The sequence below is a fragment of the Carassius gibelio genome, chromosome A3, assembly GCF_023724105.1.
Source record: "Carassius gibelio isolate Cgi1373 ecotype wild population from Czech Republic chromosome A3, carGib1.2-hapl.c, whole genome shotgun sequence".
In the NCBI taxonomy this organism is placed as follows: Eukaryota; Metazoa; Chordata; class Actinopteri; order Cypriniformes; family Cyprinidae; genus Carassius; species Carassius gibelio.
The window spans coordinates 17,027,305-17,043,752 of record NC_068373.1 but is presented as its reverse complement, the minus strand read 5'-3'; the positions used below and the strand labels follow the sequence as shown (position 1 = coordinate 17,043,752).

Below are 16,448 nucleotides of genomic sequence, written 5' to 3'. Positions count from 1 at the left end.
GAGTGGTGCATATAACTACTGTTTATTTAATTAAACATTGATTCAAAATACAGTGTTAATCAATGCTCTAATTAAACAAAAAAATGCAGATCACAGTCTGTATAAAATGAAAACACTGGTAGAATCATTCAGTAAAGCTGCAATGAATGTGACTGATCACTTACATTAGTGTGTCTTAAAAGAACAGCGTTATGATCATCTTGCCAAAAAGAGTTGGCCGGCCGAGTTATGAAAGCCATTTGTAAACAAGTTCCTCACTCTCATTCAGTTCTGAAGATCCTAAACATTTACCTTGGCAAATATAATTTTTCCTTAAATTGCCCACTGATATCAAGCAGTCGGGGCTTAACAGAATAAATACACACTGAAGAGTGTACCTTGCTAGGTGATTTCCATCATAAAATTATGTGGATATTTTTTACGTTTGACACTTGACTATGCCCAAGATTTGACATTTACGTTGTGTTGAAGTAAAGAAACCCATCAAAGGTAATCAAAGCATTTGATAAAAACAGTTTCACCAGTCATCAGTGTTTAAGAATAAGATCTCTTATTGCATGTAAATAGAAGATTCATTGAGAATCCCTTTAAATCAAACGGAGTCTGTAGAAAAAAAAAAAAGAAAAATAGTCTACCATTTGCCTTAAAACTCAAATCAAATTTCAAAACTGCACCTTGTGGCTGTAATAAAAATCCTACACGACACCAAGGCAGAACTATATGTTATATTAGTCAAGAGTGAACACATTCATTTACACAAAATGTTAAATATTGTGGCTTCTAATAAAAGAATGTTTCAATCACCTGGGGCCCGTTCTTCGTACCTGGCTAACTCAGTTAGCTGGATTTGATTGTTGATGGTTTGGCATGATCTTGAATTGTTTGGTTCTTCAAAGCTCATCCCGGAGTTGCTGTCATAGCAACAGGTCTTTAAATTAAAACCTGCTCGGGAGCAGGCTTATTTCATGTAAACAGGATTAGGTCGCATCTTTGTAAACAGAACAGATACTTAAAATCCAACTGATCCACGGAAAGTAATTTACAATTAAAATAATAAAAAAAATGAATACAAAAAACAATTATGATGATGTGTAGTCATCATCTGTAACACTGTAGACACAGGCAGGTTTACTTGTTGAAAAATGTATTTGTGGTGGGATAATGACTTCATAATTGTATTGGTATCTTACACTTTTAAGGGGAAGTTGTGGCCTAATGGTTAGAGATTCAACCTTGTAATCCAAAGGTTGAGAGTTCAAGTCTCAGGCCGGCAGGAATTGTAGGTGAATGTACAGCACTCTCTCCACCCTCAATACCACGACTGAGATGCTCTTGAGCAAGGCAGCGAACCCCCAACTGCTCACCGGGGCGTCACAGCGTAAATGGCTGCCCACTGCTCTGTTTGTGTGCACTTTGGATGAGTAAAATGCAAAGCACAAATTCCAAGTATGGCTCACCATACTTGGCTGTATGTCAACGTCATTACACACATGCTGTACAGTTAATCCGAGCTGTTCATTAATTTGAGTGCTGAAAGCTTTTATGGGAGTGGCTTGATGGAGCGGAGGAGATGCCCATAACTCGATCTAGACCCTAAGAAACTCTAATTAACACGGTCACATAACAAATCTGGTTCAAAGATGAAATTAAGTGAATCGCTAACTACAACACTGAAATAAAAAATTTAAGCATGTACAAATCAGAAATCACGGATATAAATAATTGGGAAACACGTAAAAAAAAAAAAAAACTGCACATTTTATTTATCCATTATACCATTAAATGTATTTTTATTCACTTGGCCGTTTCCTTATAAAGGTACAGAAATGTCACGTTTTTTTTTATTCTACAATGTCATTAGGTTGCTGTCTTGCCGCCAGCCAGTCGCTGCATTGCTGATAGTGGTTTAGAGTATCGATACAGCTGCCCTTTTCAGGGAACATGAGAACACACACTAATCTGAGACTTCATCTGAATATTTGAATTAAATACGCAAATCCGATTGAAGAACCAAATTTGGCAGAGATCAGTTATCACGATAACTAGATCTGGAATCTTTCAAATCCTCTCAGATGTATTAAGCAAGGTACGTAGAACAGAGCCCTGATCTTAGAATCTAACAAGACACAATCCCCTGGTTTCACAGACAAGGCTTAAGCCTAGTCCCAGACTAAAATGCATGTCTGAGCTGTTTTAACTAAAATAAACTTGCACTGACAAATCTTAAAATATGTCAGTGCCATTGTTTGTCTCAAGATGGACACAAATAATGCGATTTCCTAAGCCACATTTATAAAAGATACTTTAATGTCCTAGTTAACCTAAGCCACGTCTGTGAAACCAGGCCTAAAGGTTTAAAGATATTGGTTTGCCTACAGTGCAACGCAATGTAATATATGAAAAGGCAGTCTACAAGGGGTTGACACAATATGTAGCAGCTTCAAATGAACAGTTGTCAATTGATATACATGTGCACACACACACACACACCCTTCTCACTTTAGGTTAATCACTGTCCTACAATAGAAATACACCATTATTTAGACAGAAACATCCACCTAGGGCAAAAAACAAGAAACTCCTCACCCACTGATTGGCAGTTATGTTTCTCTGTCTTTGGGTTGTCTCTGAGCCCTCTCCATATATTGCTACATGACAAGAAGGCTTCCGTTGGTTTTTCTGAAAAAGCTTGCGAGCTGAATAAATATAGATAGATTTTTATATCTTGAGCTGTGTGTTAAAAATCACTGAAGTGCTAATGAGGAGCAACCCATGAAAAACATTTAAAATCACAGGTTCACAGGTTATTTTTAAATGGGATTCATGCCGTTTTTAGACACAAGCATGTTGGTTATCTGCTGGTAAATGTTAGAGTAGATTTCAACTTTTTTTTTTTTTTTTTAAGTGAATCTCATGGAAACATGTCCAGGTTACTTTTCAATATATATATTAAACACACACACACACACACACACACACACACACACACACACACACACACACCAAAAAGAAAATTAAGCATGCTTTAGTATTATGACAATATTTTGCATAGCCACATTATTTTCAATTTACAATTAAAATATTTATGTGATACAGTAATGACAATTAGGAGAAATGGTCTTTAACCAAAATTTTAATTATGATTTTGGAGTTGAAATGCAACCTGAACATGTTTTTGACAGGTTGTGTGAGATTTACCCTTAAATAAGTAGCACGACAGTCATCACCGGTAATAAATGAATATGTCGTGACAATTCTCACTCAGTTTGCTGGTTTTTGATTTGTACAAGCCAAGAAAACAGCTAAATAGGCCCAACATTATCATTCCATAAGCAATATCAGACCCAAAACGTGATATGGATGCATACATTGTTAGTTGGGACATTGTTTGCTGAGATATCATTGTGGTAAATGACCTTGGTATTGTATAGTCTACAAAAGTTTTCGTGCTCTGTGTTTTCTCTCTATCTCTTGCGCTCTCCCTTCTGTGTGCGTTTCTTTTCTTTGTCTTTGCGCTCCTGCTTGGCTAGTTTGTCTTTCTCTCGTTGCATCTTGTCTTGTTCTTTCTTCTTCTGCGCGTCCTCTCTGGCCTGGTCACGCTGCTGTTTGCGGCGGTTCAAAACTTCCTCAACATTGGTGTTTCTGAACATGGCTGGGGCTGGCAGTGAAGGGAACAGTTCATGTAGATACAGATTTAGTCTAATCAATGCACATCATACCACAGCTATAGTAGAGCGATGGTGTGAAAAAGGATACATTTTTCACTGGGTATCCCTACTGCGGCTTGTTCTTCCTCATCATCTTCAGTACAAATGTTAAAGAAACTGCTTCACATTGGATCATCAGGACCCTGACCTTGAGAGAGATTCAGTGACGCTTTGTTCTCAACAAAGCATCATAGAAATACAACATTACAACATAAATGTGTTAAAAGGATATTCCTCCTCATCTGTGACATGAGCATACTGTGCCAGCAGAACCTCTTTCCTCTTCTTGGCCTCCTCGGACACCTCCTTCTGTTTGACCACAATCTGGGCCTGCTTCTCTATCAAACTGGCAATCGCCTGAACCTCATCTGAGAATAGAAAGATCAAAGACAATTGGTGAAAAAAAACCTAAATGATCTTAAAAACATACAAGTTTACATCACTATTATGTTGTACTACAAAATAATACAGAGAATATTATGAAACGAATGGGTTCTACAAAAGTCATGCGACAAAAAAAGGTGAGAAAATAAAAAATAAGAATCTGCACAGCACTGTTCACCAGTTTGGTGTTAATAAAATTGTTTTTGAAAGCATCTTATGCTCCCCAAGGCTGCATTTATTTAATCAATACAGTAAAAATTGTGACACATCACTGTAATTAAAATGTATCATATTTTTATTTGAATATATTTTAATATGCAATTTATTCTCTTGATACTTCAGAGATCATTATAATATGCCGATTAGCTGCTCAAGAAACATTTCTTCTTATGATCCCTTTCACTGGTAAATGGGGTCACTGTGACTGACTTACCATGAGTTCCCTTGACTGCAGATCTGCTGCCACACTCAGTCCACTGTTTTAGGATCTGCTGGCAAACCTCCTCAAGCGAGTCTTCATCCTACGAGAATAAAGCTCGCTCTCTTTACAAACACAAGCCTAAAATGTCCATGACTAACGTTATATGTTGATAGTTGCAGTGCAATATCTGCAGTATGCTGCACACACCTACATTAAACTACAATCAAATATGGTTTACATTTACAACATAAATGACATATCTGAAAATAAGTTGCGCGTTTTCGAATGTTTTTTTGTAAAAACAAAAACAAAACAACAACATAGTAATAATGAACATTAATTAATGGAAACCAGCATCTGATCAAGTTTCACACTTTTAACTGCTCAAATGAAAGGCCAGTTGAGGAATTCGGGTTACAATTTATAAATGTCTTTCAGGTTTACGACGAGTTAGTCATATCAACGGTTAAAGTGTACCGTGTTCATAAGAGCAGGGCCACTGCTGTGAAATGTCCTGACAGCTGAGTTGAGCGCGTGAGTGTCGCGCGTGAACGTGCGCCTGCACTCACCAGAAAAGCGGAGAGAATGTCCCGAAGAGCATCTTTTTGCTCTTCATCATTTTCCTCTTCCTGGAGCACTCCGAGTATATATGCTCCGTAAACTTCTCGGTCTACTTCGAGGGAGTCCAGCCGCTCGTTCAGCCAGTTTTCAAACTCCCCGGCGATTTGGTTGGCCGCCGCCATCTTGCCTGGCTGGGGTCCTGATAGCGAGGCGGGATAACCGCTCAGAATGCCAGACACAAATGCGTTACACTAACGGTCAAAACGAATCCTTTTCATTTTGAAGAACTTGCGAACTTAGTTATTTCATTATTTACATTTCATTTTTTTACACGGGTAGATTAGATTTAGCTTGGTATTCATATAAGTAAGTGCCGTGTAGTATGTATGAAAACCATAGACTGTATGTGAAAACCTTATTTATATGTTCATAGTTTAACTGTATCATGCTTTAAATATGCATCGTTTGATAAAGCACATGTCATTTGCAGCAACATGATATTAAAACAGTTGATTTTTAAACCAAAGCTCACCACCAGAGGACAGTAGCTGCCAATTTACCAAATGAAGACTGATTTCACAGCCGCAAAACAAAAAATGTGGATGCTGCTGCATGTGCAGTTAGGCTATTGTGCTTTTTTGTATTTTTTGCAATAAACACGTTTGCATCTGGGTTGGGCATTTATACTTTATATTTAATGTTTGTTTGTTTTTTTTGTTTTTTTTTTACATAGGAATCATAATAAGGTTTAAAACTGGTGTATAAAATGTGCATATATCGATGCTGTGGCGTACAAAATATTTTATAGAAAGTTTGTTTTTATATTCAGTGAACTTTGTTCGTTGGTCTGTTTAAAGTGTGTTCATGCTACGTCTGTATCATATGTGTTGCATGAATTTAGAAACTTCGCTGAAAACACTTGTTGCACACAATTTATTACTTGCTTCTTGCCCTCTGACTGATAATTATGTTTTTTCTTCCTCGAATTTAAGCTCCATATTTCTTATATTTAAAAGCTGGATGTATGATACAAAACATAACACACATATTTTAGATTCAATATTTCACTAAAAATCGTTCTGTGGTGTAACCAGTGAGGAGACAAAAAAACAACAACAACAACAAAAACATTAGTCTTTAACAGTATTCTTGTAAGGCATAAGTTCATCCAGTGAACAAACAATAACAAATAATTCTTAAAAAAAAAAATTAAGAATGGAAAGACAACGTTTGAGTTTTTTGGCAAATAAGATTTTAGTTTATATGACTGATTCAGAGAAAACACGAGAGTGGAAAGATAAAATGTAAAAGGCTGCTCGATAAGGCCAGTCCCAGGCATAAGGGTCTTGATGTTTCTGTGGGCCACTATTTTAAGCACTATTTTTATCAAGGGGACACAGACTTGATACAAAGCGACAAGAGCCAGGGGCTGTGGCAGAGCGTGCGGGTGGGTGGGCATCTGCATGCTCAGGTCCAAAGGCAAACACTCTTGCTCTCTCTGTCTCTCTTTAAAAGATCTCCCGCCAGCCATCACTGAAGCCCCTCTGGAACAATACTGTCCTTTCTGTCAGTATCCCGGCTACACACATCTGCATGTGACACAAACCTCCGGCCTGCTTCGTGATCAGTGTGACTGTTTTCAGGGTGTCCTTAAAAAGTATTCAAATGTATTACAGTCATGTTTTATAATTTAAGCTGATAAAAGGTTCAATTTGATAAAGATTGTGGAGGTTTTTAATTGAAAATTAAAAGATAGGAAGCGCTTCTTATAAAATGGTTAAAATTAAATTAAAGTGCAATAAATTGAAATAAAAACTTTTTTAAATCATTCCTGCAACTTCCTTCCTTCCTGTAGCTCAAACTGTAGAGCATGGCTAATTACGGATCATAGAGTTCAAATGACTACATTGGTGAAATGATCAAAAGAAGCTCCACTTTTCCAATTGTAACATAAAAAAATTAAACATTGGTTTTAATGGTATTCTGTTATTCATTAAACTGAATTAATTTAAACATGCAGAGTATACTATATTTGCTTTTTATTTGTATTTGCATGTGTGTGCTTTCTTGTAGTTGTGTCTGTGTGTTAGCTGTGCAAGTTCTGGCTTTATAAAGGACACTCAGCAGTACAATAGAGATGCAGAAGGTCACATATGTAGCCATTTCGTGGCATATGGAGTGGACGGCAGAGCAGAGGTTATCACTTTTCTTCCTCTCTTTCTCAGTGTGACAGCTCTGGCCTACACTATCTCTGTCCTCTTCAGACGCATGCGTCTTATCTTCAGGTTCACTCCATCCTCCAGAGCAGTCTTCCCTCGGCAAGGTAAGCAGTTCCCATTGTTTGGCCATCTTGTATTATCGCTGCACTGACCCTATCCTTTGGCTGTTTTCAGTTGTGTTTTGCTTGTCAGTTGGTCTCGGCAAAACAGCAAACCATAAAAAAAAAAAATAATAATAATAATAAAAACATTAAAAAAAAAACAGCAATCTCCTTATTATTAATTTTTTATCCTAATCCCATAATCACTTATTGTAAAGCCACTTTTTTAAATGTCTGATGTTGAAAATGAAATGTTTGAAGAAGGTTATTAAGTTTATGAAATTACCATGAATGAATTTTGCTACATTACAAAATCATTGTTTACATGCAATCAAGCTTTTGACTCGCTCACTGGTGGCTTAAACATTCTGAAGCACATTTCCCGAAAAGCTGCCCACTAGGGCCTAAAGACAGAGATACACAACTCAAAAAGTGTGTAGTTTAAGTATTCAAATTGAGACACAGTGTCAATGGTGAGAGCAGACATTGTGTCAAAACTAGAATGTCCTTGTTATAATTAACAAAGCTGCTGCATTGCATACTTGTAGTGTAGACAGCTCTGTGGATTTGAATTGAAGCACTTTAGTTTTGTTGAGCCATATGGTAGAATATGAGAAGCAAAAAGGGTTGGACGGAAGAAGAGAGGATCTAGGAAGTAACGAGGACCTAATTAGCTTAGTTTATAGAAATGGTGATGACAGAAGTGCCTGTGAGAGATACAGACACGGGCACACACACATAACCGTGTGAGCCATTTAGAGATGAGATGGTGGGGTCAAGTGGCTGGGAGAATTAGTTGGAGTATGTGGCAGGCAAATCTCAACTGGCCCTCAGTGGCGAAAAAGTTCACTGCATCTTTGACTCCCTGTGATCGTTGCACCTTAATCCAGATGTGTTAGTGCGTGTAAATACACACTTGTCCTTTCCTGTAGGCGTGTGCTTGCACCTCCCTCAATTCACCCATCCGGCCCTTCCGAAATGTTTAATGGAATATAGGCAATGAAAATGCAAGATGAATAAGGGACTAGAAAGAAAATAAAAAAGGGTAATGAATCTGATGAATATTCAGGTGGCAGCACGGCCCACTTCTGGTCCGGCGAGAGCTGTCTGTCAGCTCTGATTCGTCTCCTCTCTTTCTCCACAGCAGCACCACAGAAACACAAAGGCTGCTTGACAGGTCTTTTTCTGATAATATGAACATGTAAGTTTGTATGATGGAAAAGGTAGGTGGACCAGAGAAATAACATAATTAAGATAATTATTAAGTCATGGAAATTATATTGGATCCACAGTTTTAATTATACTTCACTGTCAAGATTACTTGTTTAGTGCTTTAATACATATCAAGCGCTTTAATACATATCAAGCCTGTTTTACAACAACACTCTAAAAATGGCTGGGTTAAAAATAACCCAATTGGCAACCCAGCACTGGGTAAATATTGGACAGAACACGTGCTGGGTTAAAGTAACCCAGCATGCTGGTTTACACATTTTAACCCAGCATGCTGGGTTATTGAGAAAACCCAAGATAGAGTCATTTTTACCATTTGTGGGTTTGCATTTTTATGATTCTGGGTTATTCTTGCTGGGTTATTCTCATAATTTCACTTTTGCTTAACAAAGCAATCATGGATTAATAAATAATGAAGAATACAGGTTATTTAGACTGTTAAAAAATATTTTTAATGCCATCTGACATTCAAAAATTTGTACCAATGACAAACAACATGGAATTTTCCCTTTTTTTGTTTCCAGCAAATGCAAAATAAATAAATAAAAATCACAGAAATACAGTTGCAATAAATAAGAAAATTATTTCTGAATGACCTGTGTCTAGCTGTTTAACTATTACATTTTGAGATTTTTAGCTATTTAAATACACAGTGAAATGACATTGACAATTAACATTCTTTAAATTTAAATGTAAAATCATTTAAAGATGTCCTTAAATTTATATCAAGTATATAAAGACTCCTACGTAGGTAGATGTGCACTGCTTAGGGTAGTTCAACATATAGTTCACCCAAAAATGAAAATTCTGTCATTTATTACTCAACTTCATGTCGTTACAAACCCGTAAGACCTTCGTTCATCTTCAGAACACAAGTTAAGATATTTTCGTTGATATTCGAGAGCTTTCAGACCAGGGTGAATAATTAGTGACAATTTTCATTTTTGGGTGAACTATTGTCAAACACTTAAGCTCTGAAGCAAAGATCTACACCTGAGTGCAGTGTACTCCGTTATAGAGCCTGTCTATGGAAGGACAATTTTCAAAAGGAATTGCTAATTATATTTTCAATTGCGTTTTCCACATGTGACAAATTGTGACAATCCAAACACAATTGCAAATCTTGAACAAAAACACTGTTTCAAAAACACTGAACAAAAATTACGGTTTCAGTTTTCATGAATGCACAGTGACTGCCAAATTTCAAATGGAAAAACAAAGTCAGTTTGTAGCTGTATTTTCCATGTATTATGAGTAATAAGCCTGTCATATTGATCAAATACTGCATCATAGCAGCTTTACAATATTAAATAGGAAAATAGTGTGTAATAATGCAAAGAGACAAAAGTAAACACTCAGTTTTCAGTCAAAGTCAGTTCATCATTGATTCAGTGATGTATCGTCCCTCTGTGCAATCAAGTGGATGATATCGCTTGATATTAATTGTCCCCAACTAAAGAAAAACAAGGAACCAAAACTCCATCGGTGAAAGAATGGAGAAAAAACCTTGGGAGAAGCCAGGCTCAGTTGGGGGACAGTTCTCCTCTGACCAGACGAAACCAGTAGTTCAATTCCAGGCTGCAGCAAAGTCAGATTGTGCAGAAGAATCATCTGTTTCCTGTGGTCTTGTCCTGGTGCTCCTCTGAGACAAGGTCTTTACAGGGGATCTGTATCTGGGGCTCTAGTTGTCCTGGTCTCCGCTGTCTTTCAGGGATGTAGAGGTCCTTTCTAGATGATGATCTCCATCTGGTCTGGATACAGACTGGATCTGGTGGCTACGGTGACCTTGGAATAAGAGAGAAACAGACTAATGTTAGAATAGATGCAACATAAGAACAAGTACATGAGGTTTTATGAATTACCATGTCTGTTTTTTCACTGTGTCGCACATGTTACCTGCCAAAACTCAAATGGAATCTTTAGCATCTGAATTTCCAATGCCTCACATTGAAAACTGTCAATTTTTGTCAGAGGTGGGACCATACTATGGAGAGTGTTTGTATTGGGAGGTGACGTCACTCAAAGACAACTGTGCAAAATGCTTTGAACAATGGAGGTTAAGGCACTACTAAAGGCAGCTGCCGCTCCGAGAGATGTGTGAGAACAGACAGTGCAACCCGGATCTCCCTATATTCTTGGCACCTCACACAATAAATAATTCTGTCATTTTTACCCCAAATGCAGCTACTATCCCCTGCAATGGGATGTTCCAGTCATTATAAATCACAGTTTTATGTTAATATGCTGGCTATATCAAACACACACAGTCACTGGCACAGATAAGGGAGATCACACTGCATGCGCGCACACAGACATTTCTATGACAAGTCACGTAGGTAAAACAGTCCATATATAAAAACTTATAGATGTACCAAAGTGATAAGGACAAGTCAAAAACACTATCTGGAAAATTAATATATGATGTTTACGCTCATAAATTAGGTACATTCTGGTGCAGCTTTAACTATAGCACGAAATAAAAATATATGTGCGTTAAAGTTACGTGAGGGTTAACGTTAGTTGATTATCACAGACAAACAATTATGTAAAATGTATAATAAACATGAACTTACCGTTAGACGCCTCAATAAGACTGCACTCGACGAGTTATTCTCTCACAAATGTATCCATGCGCTTTTCTGACAGGAAAAAAACACATTTTGAATTATAATTTGTATGTAAAAAGACTTTATAAACCACAAAAGCATCAAATCACTTCACTTACGCGGCCAGCGTCACTCGCTGTGCGTGCGCGCACTTTGAAATGCCTTGAGACGTCGATTATTTTCCGGGAATCACTTTGTTCGAGAATTACTGAACCCGTTTACTTGAACTGGGTCGTCGGTTCTTTTAGACCTAATTTGTATGATTTACATGTCGATATGGACAACTGCAGGCGTTTACATTGGAGCAGAAAGTCGTATTCACTTTTTGAACTCATTTGACTCACTTAAATATCAAATTCGCTTTTCAGTGTCAGAAACTACTTTTTCCTCTATTTTCACAGGTATTCGCATATTTCAGCCATCTTCATCTTCAGCCAAAACTTTATTAATCTGTCGTCTCAGATACCTTAACACGATTATGCGAGTCGCGTAACGTAGGTTGGCCGTTTGAGGTAACGTTAAACAGTTCATCATTTAACGTAAATAATGTTGGCCTGTAGAAGTTTAACAGTATTGTTGCTGCAAAAAAAAGTTATAATTCTGCCAATTTAAAATAATTATTATTGAAAACATTAAATAAACTTACCTTAAAACAGTTGAAAGCCGTGGCTTTGCCCCGTTGTTCTTCCAAAGTGACAGTTGGGGAGCGATTTAAACATCTTCAAGGCGCGTTAAATAACCCAGCGCTGGCCTGAAACAACCCAGCGACGCAACCCAGCAGGTTTAACCCAACACCTGGTAAATTGAAACTACCCAAAAGTGTTTAAAAAGAAATTAAATAACCCAACAAAATGACCCAACAGACTCAACCCAGCATTTTGGGTTAAAAAATAACCCAGCCGTTTTTAGAGTGAACCTTTTGATTCATTTTTTTTTGCTCTGTCATTTTTCGTTTTTGTTTATTTCTTTTTTCTTTCATTTTAGATTTAGTATTTTAGTCTGCTAAAATTAAGGTATAAACTGGTGTATTTAAAAAAAAAATTTCATTAAAACATATTTTGATGTAGTTTTTCCTACACTCTAAAAACTGCTGGGTTGAAAACAACCCAATTTGGGTTATTTTGACAACCCAGCGCTGGGTCAAAAAGGGACGAACCCAGCGCTGGGTTGTTTTAACCCATATTTAACCTGCTGGGTTGCCTTTTTTATGGTTTAAAATGACTATATTGCAGGGTTTAAAAAAAACAGAGCGGGTTTTTTTTATCACTGTATTTCAGAAGGAAAACTACTGTATTTAGAAAATGTTCGATATCATTTCGCATGTGCTTGATAAGGCAGCGTTTGTGAGCTCAGCACCGCTCTGCAGCCGTTACCGGAGAAACCTACCTCTCCCGCTCTTAGCTCCTCCTGCTGGCAGAAAATAAACTCGCAGAGTGCAGCCATGTGGGGAAACAATGCATTTCTACGTTAAAATTAACCCAAATTGAGCTAGGCATTAAACCTACAAATGTTGTTCATTTTAAATATCACTTTTACACACAAATAATAATTACCAAAAGGAAAATATTTATTAAAAACAAGAGAAAAGTCAAAAAGTAACATGTTAGAAGAAATGCAGAAAAGGATGGCATTAACAGCTACAGAGTTCATAAACAAAGCATTGAACATTTGATGAATATAACTTAAGATCAAATTGGACTTTGTTCAATTGTATATATTGTATAAAAATATACGAAAACACATACAATAAATTTACAATTAGTTAGGTTTTTTTCCAACTATTCTGGCATGACACTACACAAATAAATCACAACATTAACTTTGATATTATAACATTTAACAGATGCATGTGTGTGTGTGTGTGTGTGAAAGAATGTGAGCAGGTGTATGAATGACAGAGTGTAAACTCTTCTACTAAACAACACAGAAAAAGCATTTAACTTTTTTTTTTTAACAAATTATACACTTACAGTTTGTTTCATAGTCCATGAATACAGATCATGCATCACAGTCAATTTTCATGATCTCTTTAGCATAACTGATGTAATCATGAAGAAACCCCATCTGCACAGCATGTGACATCTTCTACATCATCCAGGGCAGCGTCCTCCTTTAAAACCACCGCTGCATCAGTTTAGGGGAAAGAAGATTCTCCTCTCTGACCAGCATTCATCCCAGTCACCACCTGTTCTTCATCAGTGGCCTAAGAGAAACACATTTAAAAAAATTAAACATTTAATTAAACTATCCATTTTCAGGTAGAGGTGTATTCACATCCGTAAGGATAGGTAAATAATCGGTTTTAAAGTTTCAACACTTTGTGCGGTTGTTTAATGTCTCAGTCCACCACAGCGCTCCAGAATGCTATAATGGCAGCACTAGTGTGAGGACATGCGATATTGTTTGAATAAATATTGCTTTCAGAAAGCTTAATTATTTCACCAAATAATTAAAATGTTTATAATTTACTCTCCTCATGTTTTTCCAGACTCATACAAAATCTGCTTATTTTTTGGAAAACGTATGAATATATTTAATATTCTCTTTTTGTGTCCTCCATTGCTGGTCTGGGAGACCAGTATTTTATTTTGAACATACATGTTTGCTATCATATAATTTAAGATGTATTCATATATAAATATCAGAATTTACTTCTACAATAACTCTATATTTATGAAGCTTGAAAATACTGATTATCTAAACTATAAATGGATTAACAAATATTATGAGAAAACTAAAAATATATTAATTTATGTTGTAAAGACAGACAAAAGTCTTATAGGTTTGGAATGACTTGAGGGCAAGTAAATGATTTTTTGTGTGAACTTTACCTCTAAGAGCGAAGACCAAGAATAATGACTCTCCAAATCAGACAACTCCAAAGTTGGTTTGATTTCAGCAATAAAAAACACAGACATCAATGGTCTTAATGAAATGAGCATGTAATCACACTGTTGTTGCATCAAAATGTGAAGTAAACTGGCAGGAGACAACAGAAAAATTTATTTTCTAAAAATAACTTACATAAAATCTCAAAGGAATGATGCTCTCCCATGTCTCTTGCTTTTAACATCTACAAAAACAAAAAACAAACATTATTTTACTCTTAGTAAAAAAACAACAACTGATAACATGAAATTATGAAGTTTACTTGCCTTAAACGATCTTTCCCTCTCTTCAGAAGAAGCTGAGAAAACCACCTCCTCCTCACACAAGCAGACTTCTGTGTCCTTAACTCCAGTTAGTTTGAGTTCTGCAAAGAGGGACATCAATGGTTTCAATAAAATATTAACATATACATACATACATATATAAAATCACACTGTTTTTGCATCAAAATGTGAAGTTAACAGGCAGGACACAACAGAAACATTAATTTTCTAAAAAAAAAAAAAGTAATAATAATTTAACTTACATCAGTCTCAAAAGAATGAAATTATCTTGTCTCTGGATTTCAACATCTAAAAAAAACACACACATTATTTTAGTCTTAGTAAAAATAAAGATAACTTGATGTTATTCTGAAGTTTACTCTCCTTAAACCGTCTGTCCCTCTCTTCAGAAGAACACCTCCTCCTCATCCTCACACAGGTCTGTGACTCCTCACACAAACAACAAACAACATTCAGTTTAGCCGCGAAAAAAAAAGACAAATTCACATGAGCGTAACCGTGACCATAACCGTCTGTTAGCGCCTCAAAGAGAACAGATAATGTAAAATCTTATGTAAATATGACAAAATACATTCACAGACGTTATATTAAAAGTACATCCTCCGTTCAGTAACGTTACATGAGGCAGTTAAGACCTCCGTGTCCAAGGCGAAAACCGCGTCCGTTTTTTTTATATATATAACGTTAAGCTCCTTTGTTTCCGCCTTTCATAAAACCTTCCGCCTTTCATACAACCGGGTAAACAATAAAAGATAACTTTACATTTTGAATATTTAACGTTACTTACCATAGTCTTTCACTCGCTTCTCGCTTCTATCACGCTGAGAAAATGGCGGCTGCTCGCACTGGAGACGTACGATTTTGACGTGACGTGCGTGCTCTCCTTCACGTCCGCGTCCTCAACCCACCCCGCTGGGTTAAAAAAGAGAGTTATTTTCAACCCAAACTTGGGTTAAAACATCCCAAAGTCCTATCCAACGGCCTCAACCCAGCAGTTGGGTTGAAAAAACAACCCAGCGTTTTTTAGAGTGTAGCTTTGTTAGTTTACTTTTTTTAATTAATGAAATATTTATTTCATTTTGAATGCTTGCAGAAAGTTAATAACCCCCATTGTCTATAACAATATGTCACATTAATTATTACACAATGCTGTTTTAAGATGAAAATGAGAATTCACCTATTTTAAACACATTATAGCTGTTATGGACAATTCATCTGTGCGTCTTTCTTTCTTTCTTTCTTTCCTTTACTTCATAATGTTCAATCAAAATGTCATACTTGTTTTTTTTTTTTTTTTGGTCAATCTGACAGACTTCACTCTGGTGACATATGCAGGACATCTCTAATCTTTTGATCTATAACCCTGCCCCTGCAAGCTTATGTTCATCTGCCTCCATATTTGATGCATATAACCTCGCCCTGCATTTGTGTTTTATTTTAATTACACTCAGATGTATGTCACAATACAGGAGAAAAAATCTGTCACTACTTCTGTTTCATCACAACTCACATCTAAATGAACTTTAAGTCATTTTGAAGCCCCCTTGGAAGTTGGCTGAGGCCCCCTAGGGGACCCTGGCCCCCTGGTTGAGAACAACTAAATAATATCACTTGTTTTTTTTATCAGAAAAACTAAAACCAAAATTAGTTTGTGACCATTTTTATTTTATACATTTATTTTGTCATAAAGATGCATTTTATTTTTAACCATTCCCATTTGTTTTTGTCTCCATTTCACTTAATGAAAATGTCTCATTTAGTCTGCTTTCTTAGTTTTTGTTATTGATAACACGAGGGCTGATGGTTCCACACAAGTGAGAGTGTTGCTCAAGCATACAAGTTGTTAGAAATGCATGAGCCGGCTCTTTCTGGGTCACGGAGCTCTTTTGACCTCTTTTGAACTGAGTGCTCCAACTTTTCCTAGCCTCCGTTCCTGCCAGATGCTGCTGTGCCAGCTCCCATGACTTCTGTATAGAAGGCTGGAGACGAGGTCGACTCTGAAGCTGGGGGAAGGTGATGACATCGGTCACTTAGCAAGAGAGG

At 36.6% G+C, this 16,448-nt stretch overlaps 1 protein-coding gene and 1 long non-coding RNA gene across 2 annotated transcripts; both read right to left on the bottom strand.

Annotated features, from left to right (window-relative positions):
* Positions 1 to 3: 3 nt before the first annotated feature.
* Positions 4 to 5,297, bottom strand: ccdc43 (coiled-coil domain containing 43). The gene is made up of 5 exons (XM_052546778.1): positions 5,082 to 5,297; positions 4,525 to 4,612; positions 3,940 to 4,075; positions 3,757 to 3,806; positions 4 to 3,652 (listed from the first exon to the last, which is right to left on the bottom strand). Exons 1-5 carry the CDS (start codon positions 5,253 to 5,255, stop codon positions 3,465 to 3,467), a joined length of 636 nt encoding a protein of 211 aa, XP_052402738.1. The 5' UTR covers positions 5,256 to 5,297; the 3' UTR covers positions 4 to 3,464.
* A 7,478-nt stretch (positions 5,298 to 12,775) lies between these two features.
* Positions 12,776 to 14,129, bottom strand: LOC127949484 (uncharacterized). The gene is made up of 2 exons (XR_008152304.1): positions 14,064 to 14,129; positions 12,776 to 13,435 (listed from the first exon to the last, which is right to left on the bottom strand). It is a non-coding gene; the product is annotated as an uncharacterized LOC127949484 (long non-coding RNA).
* Between the last annotated feature and the right edge of the window lie 2,319 nt (positions 14,130 to 16,448).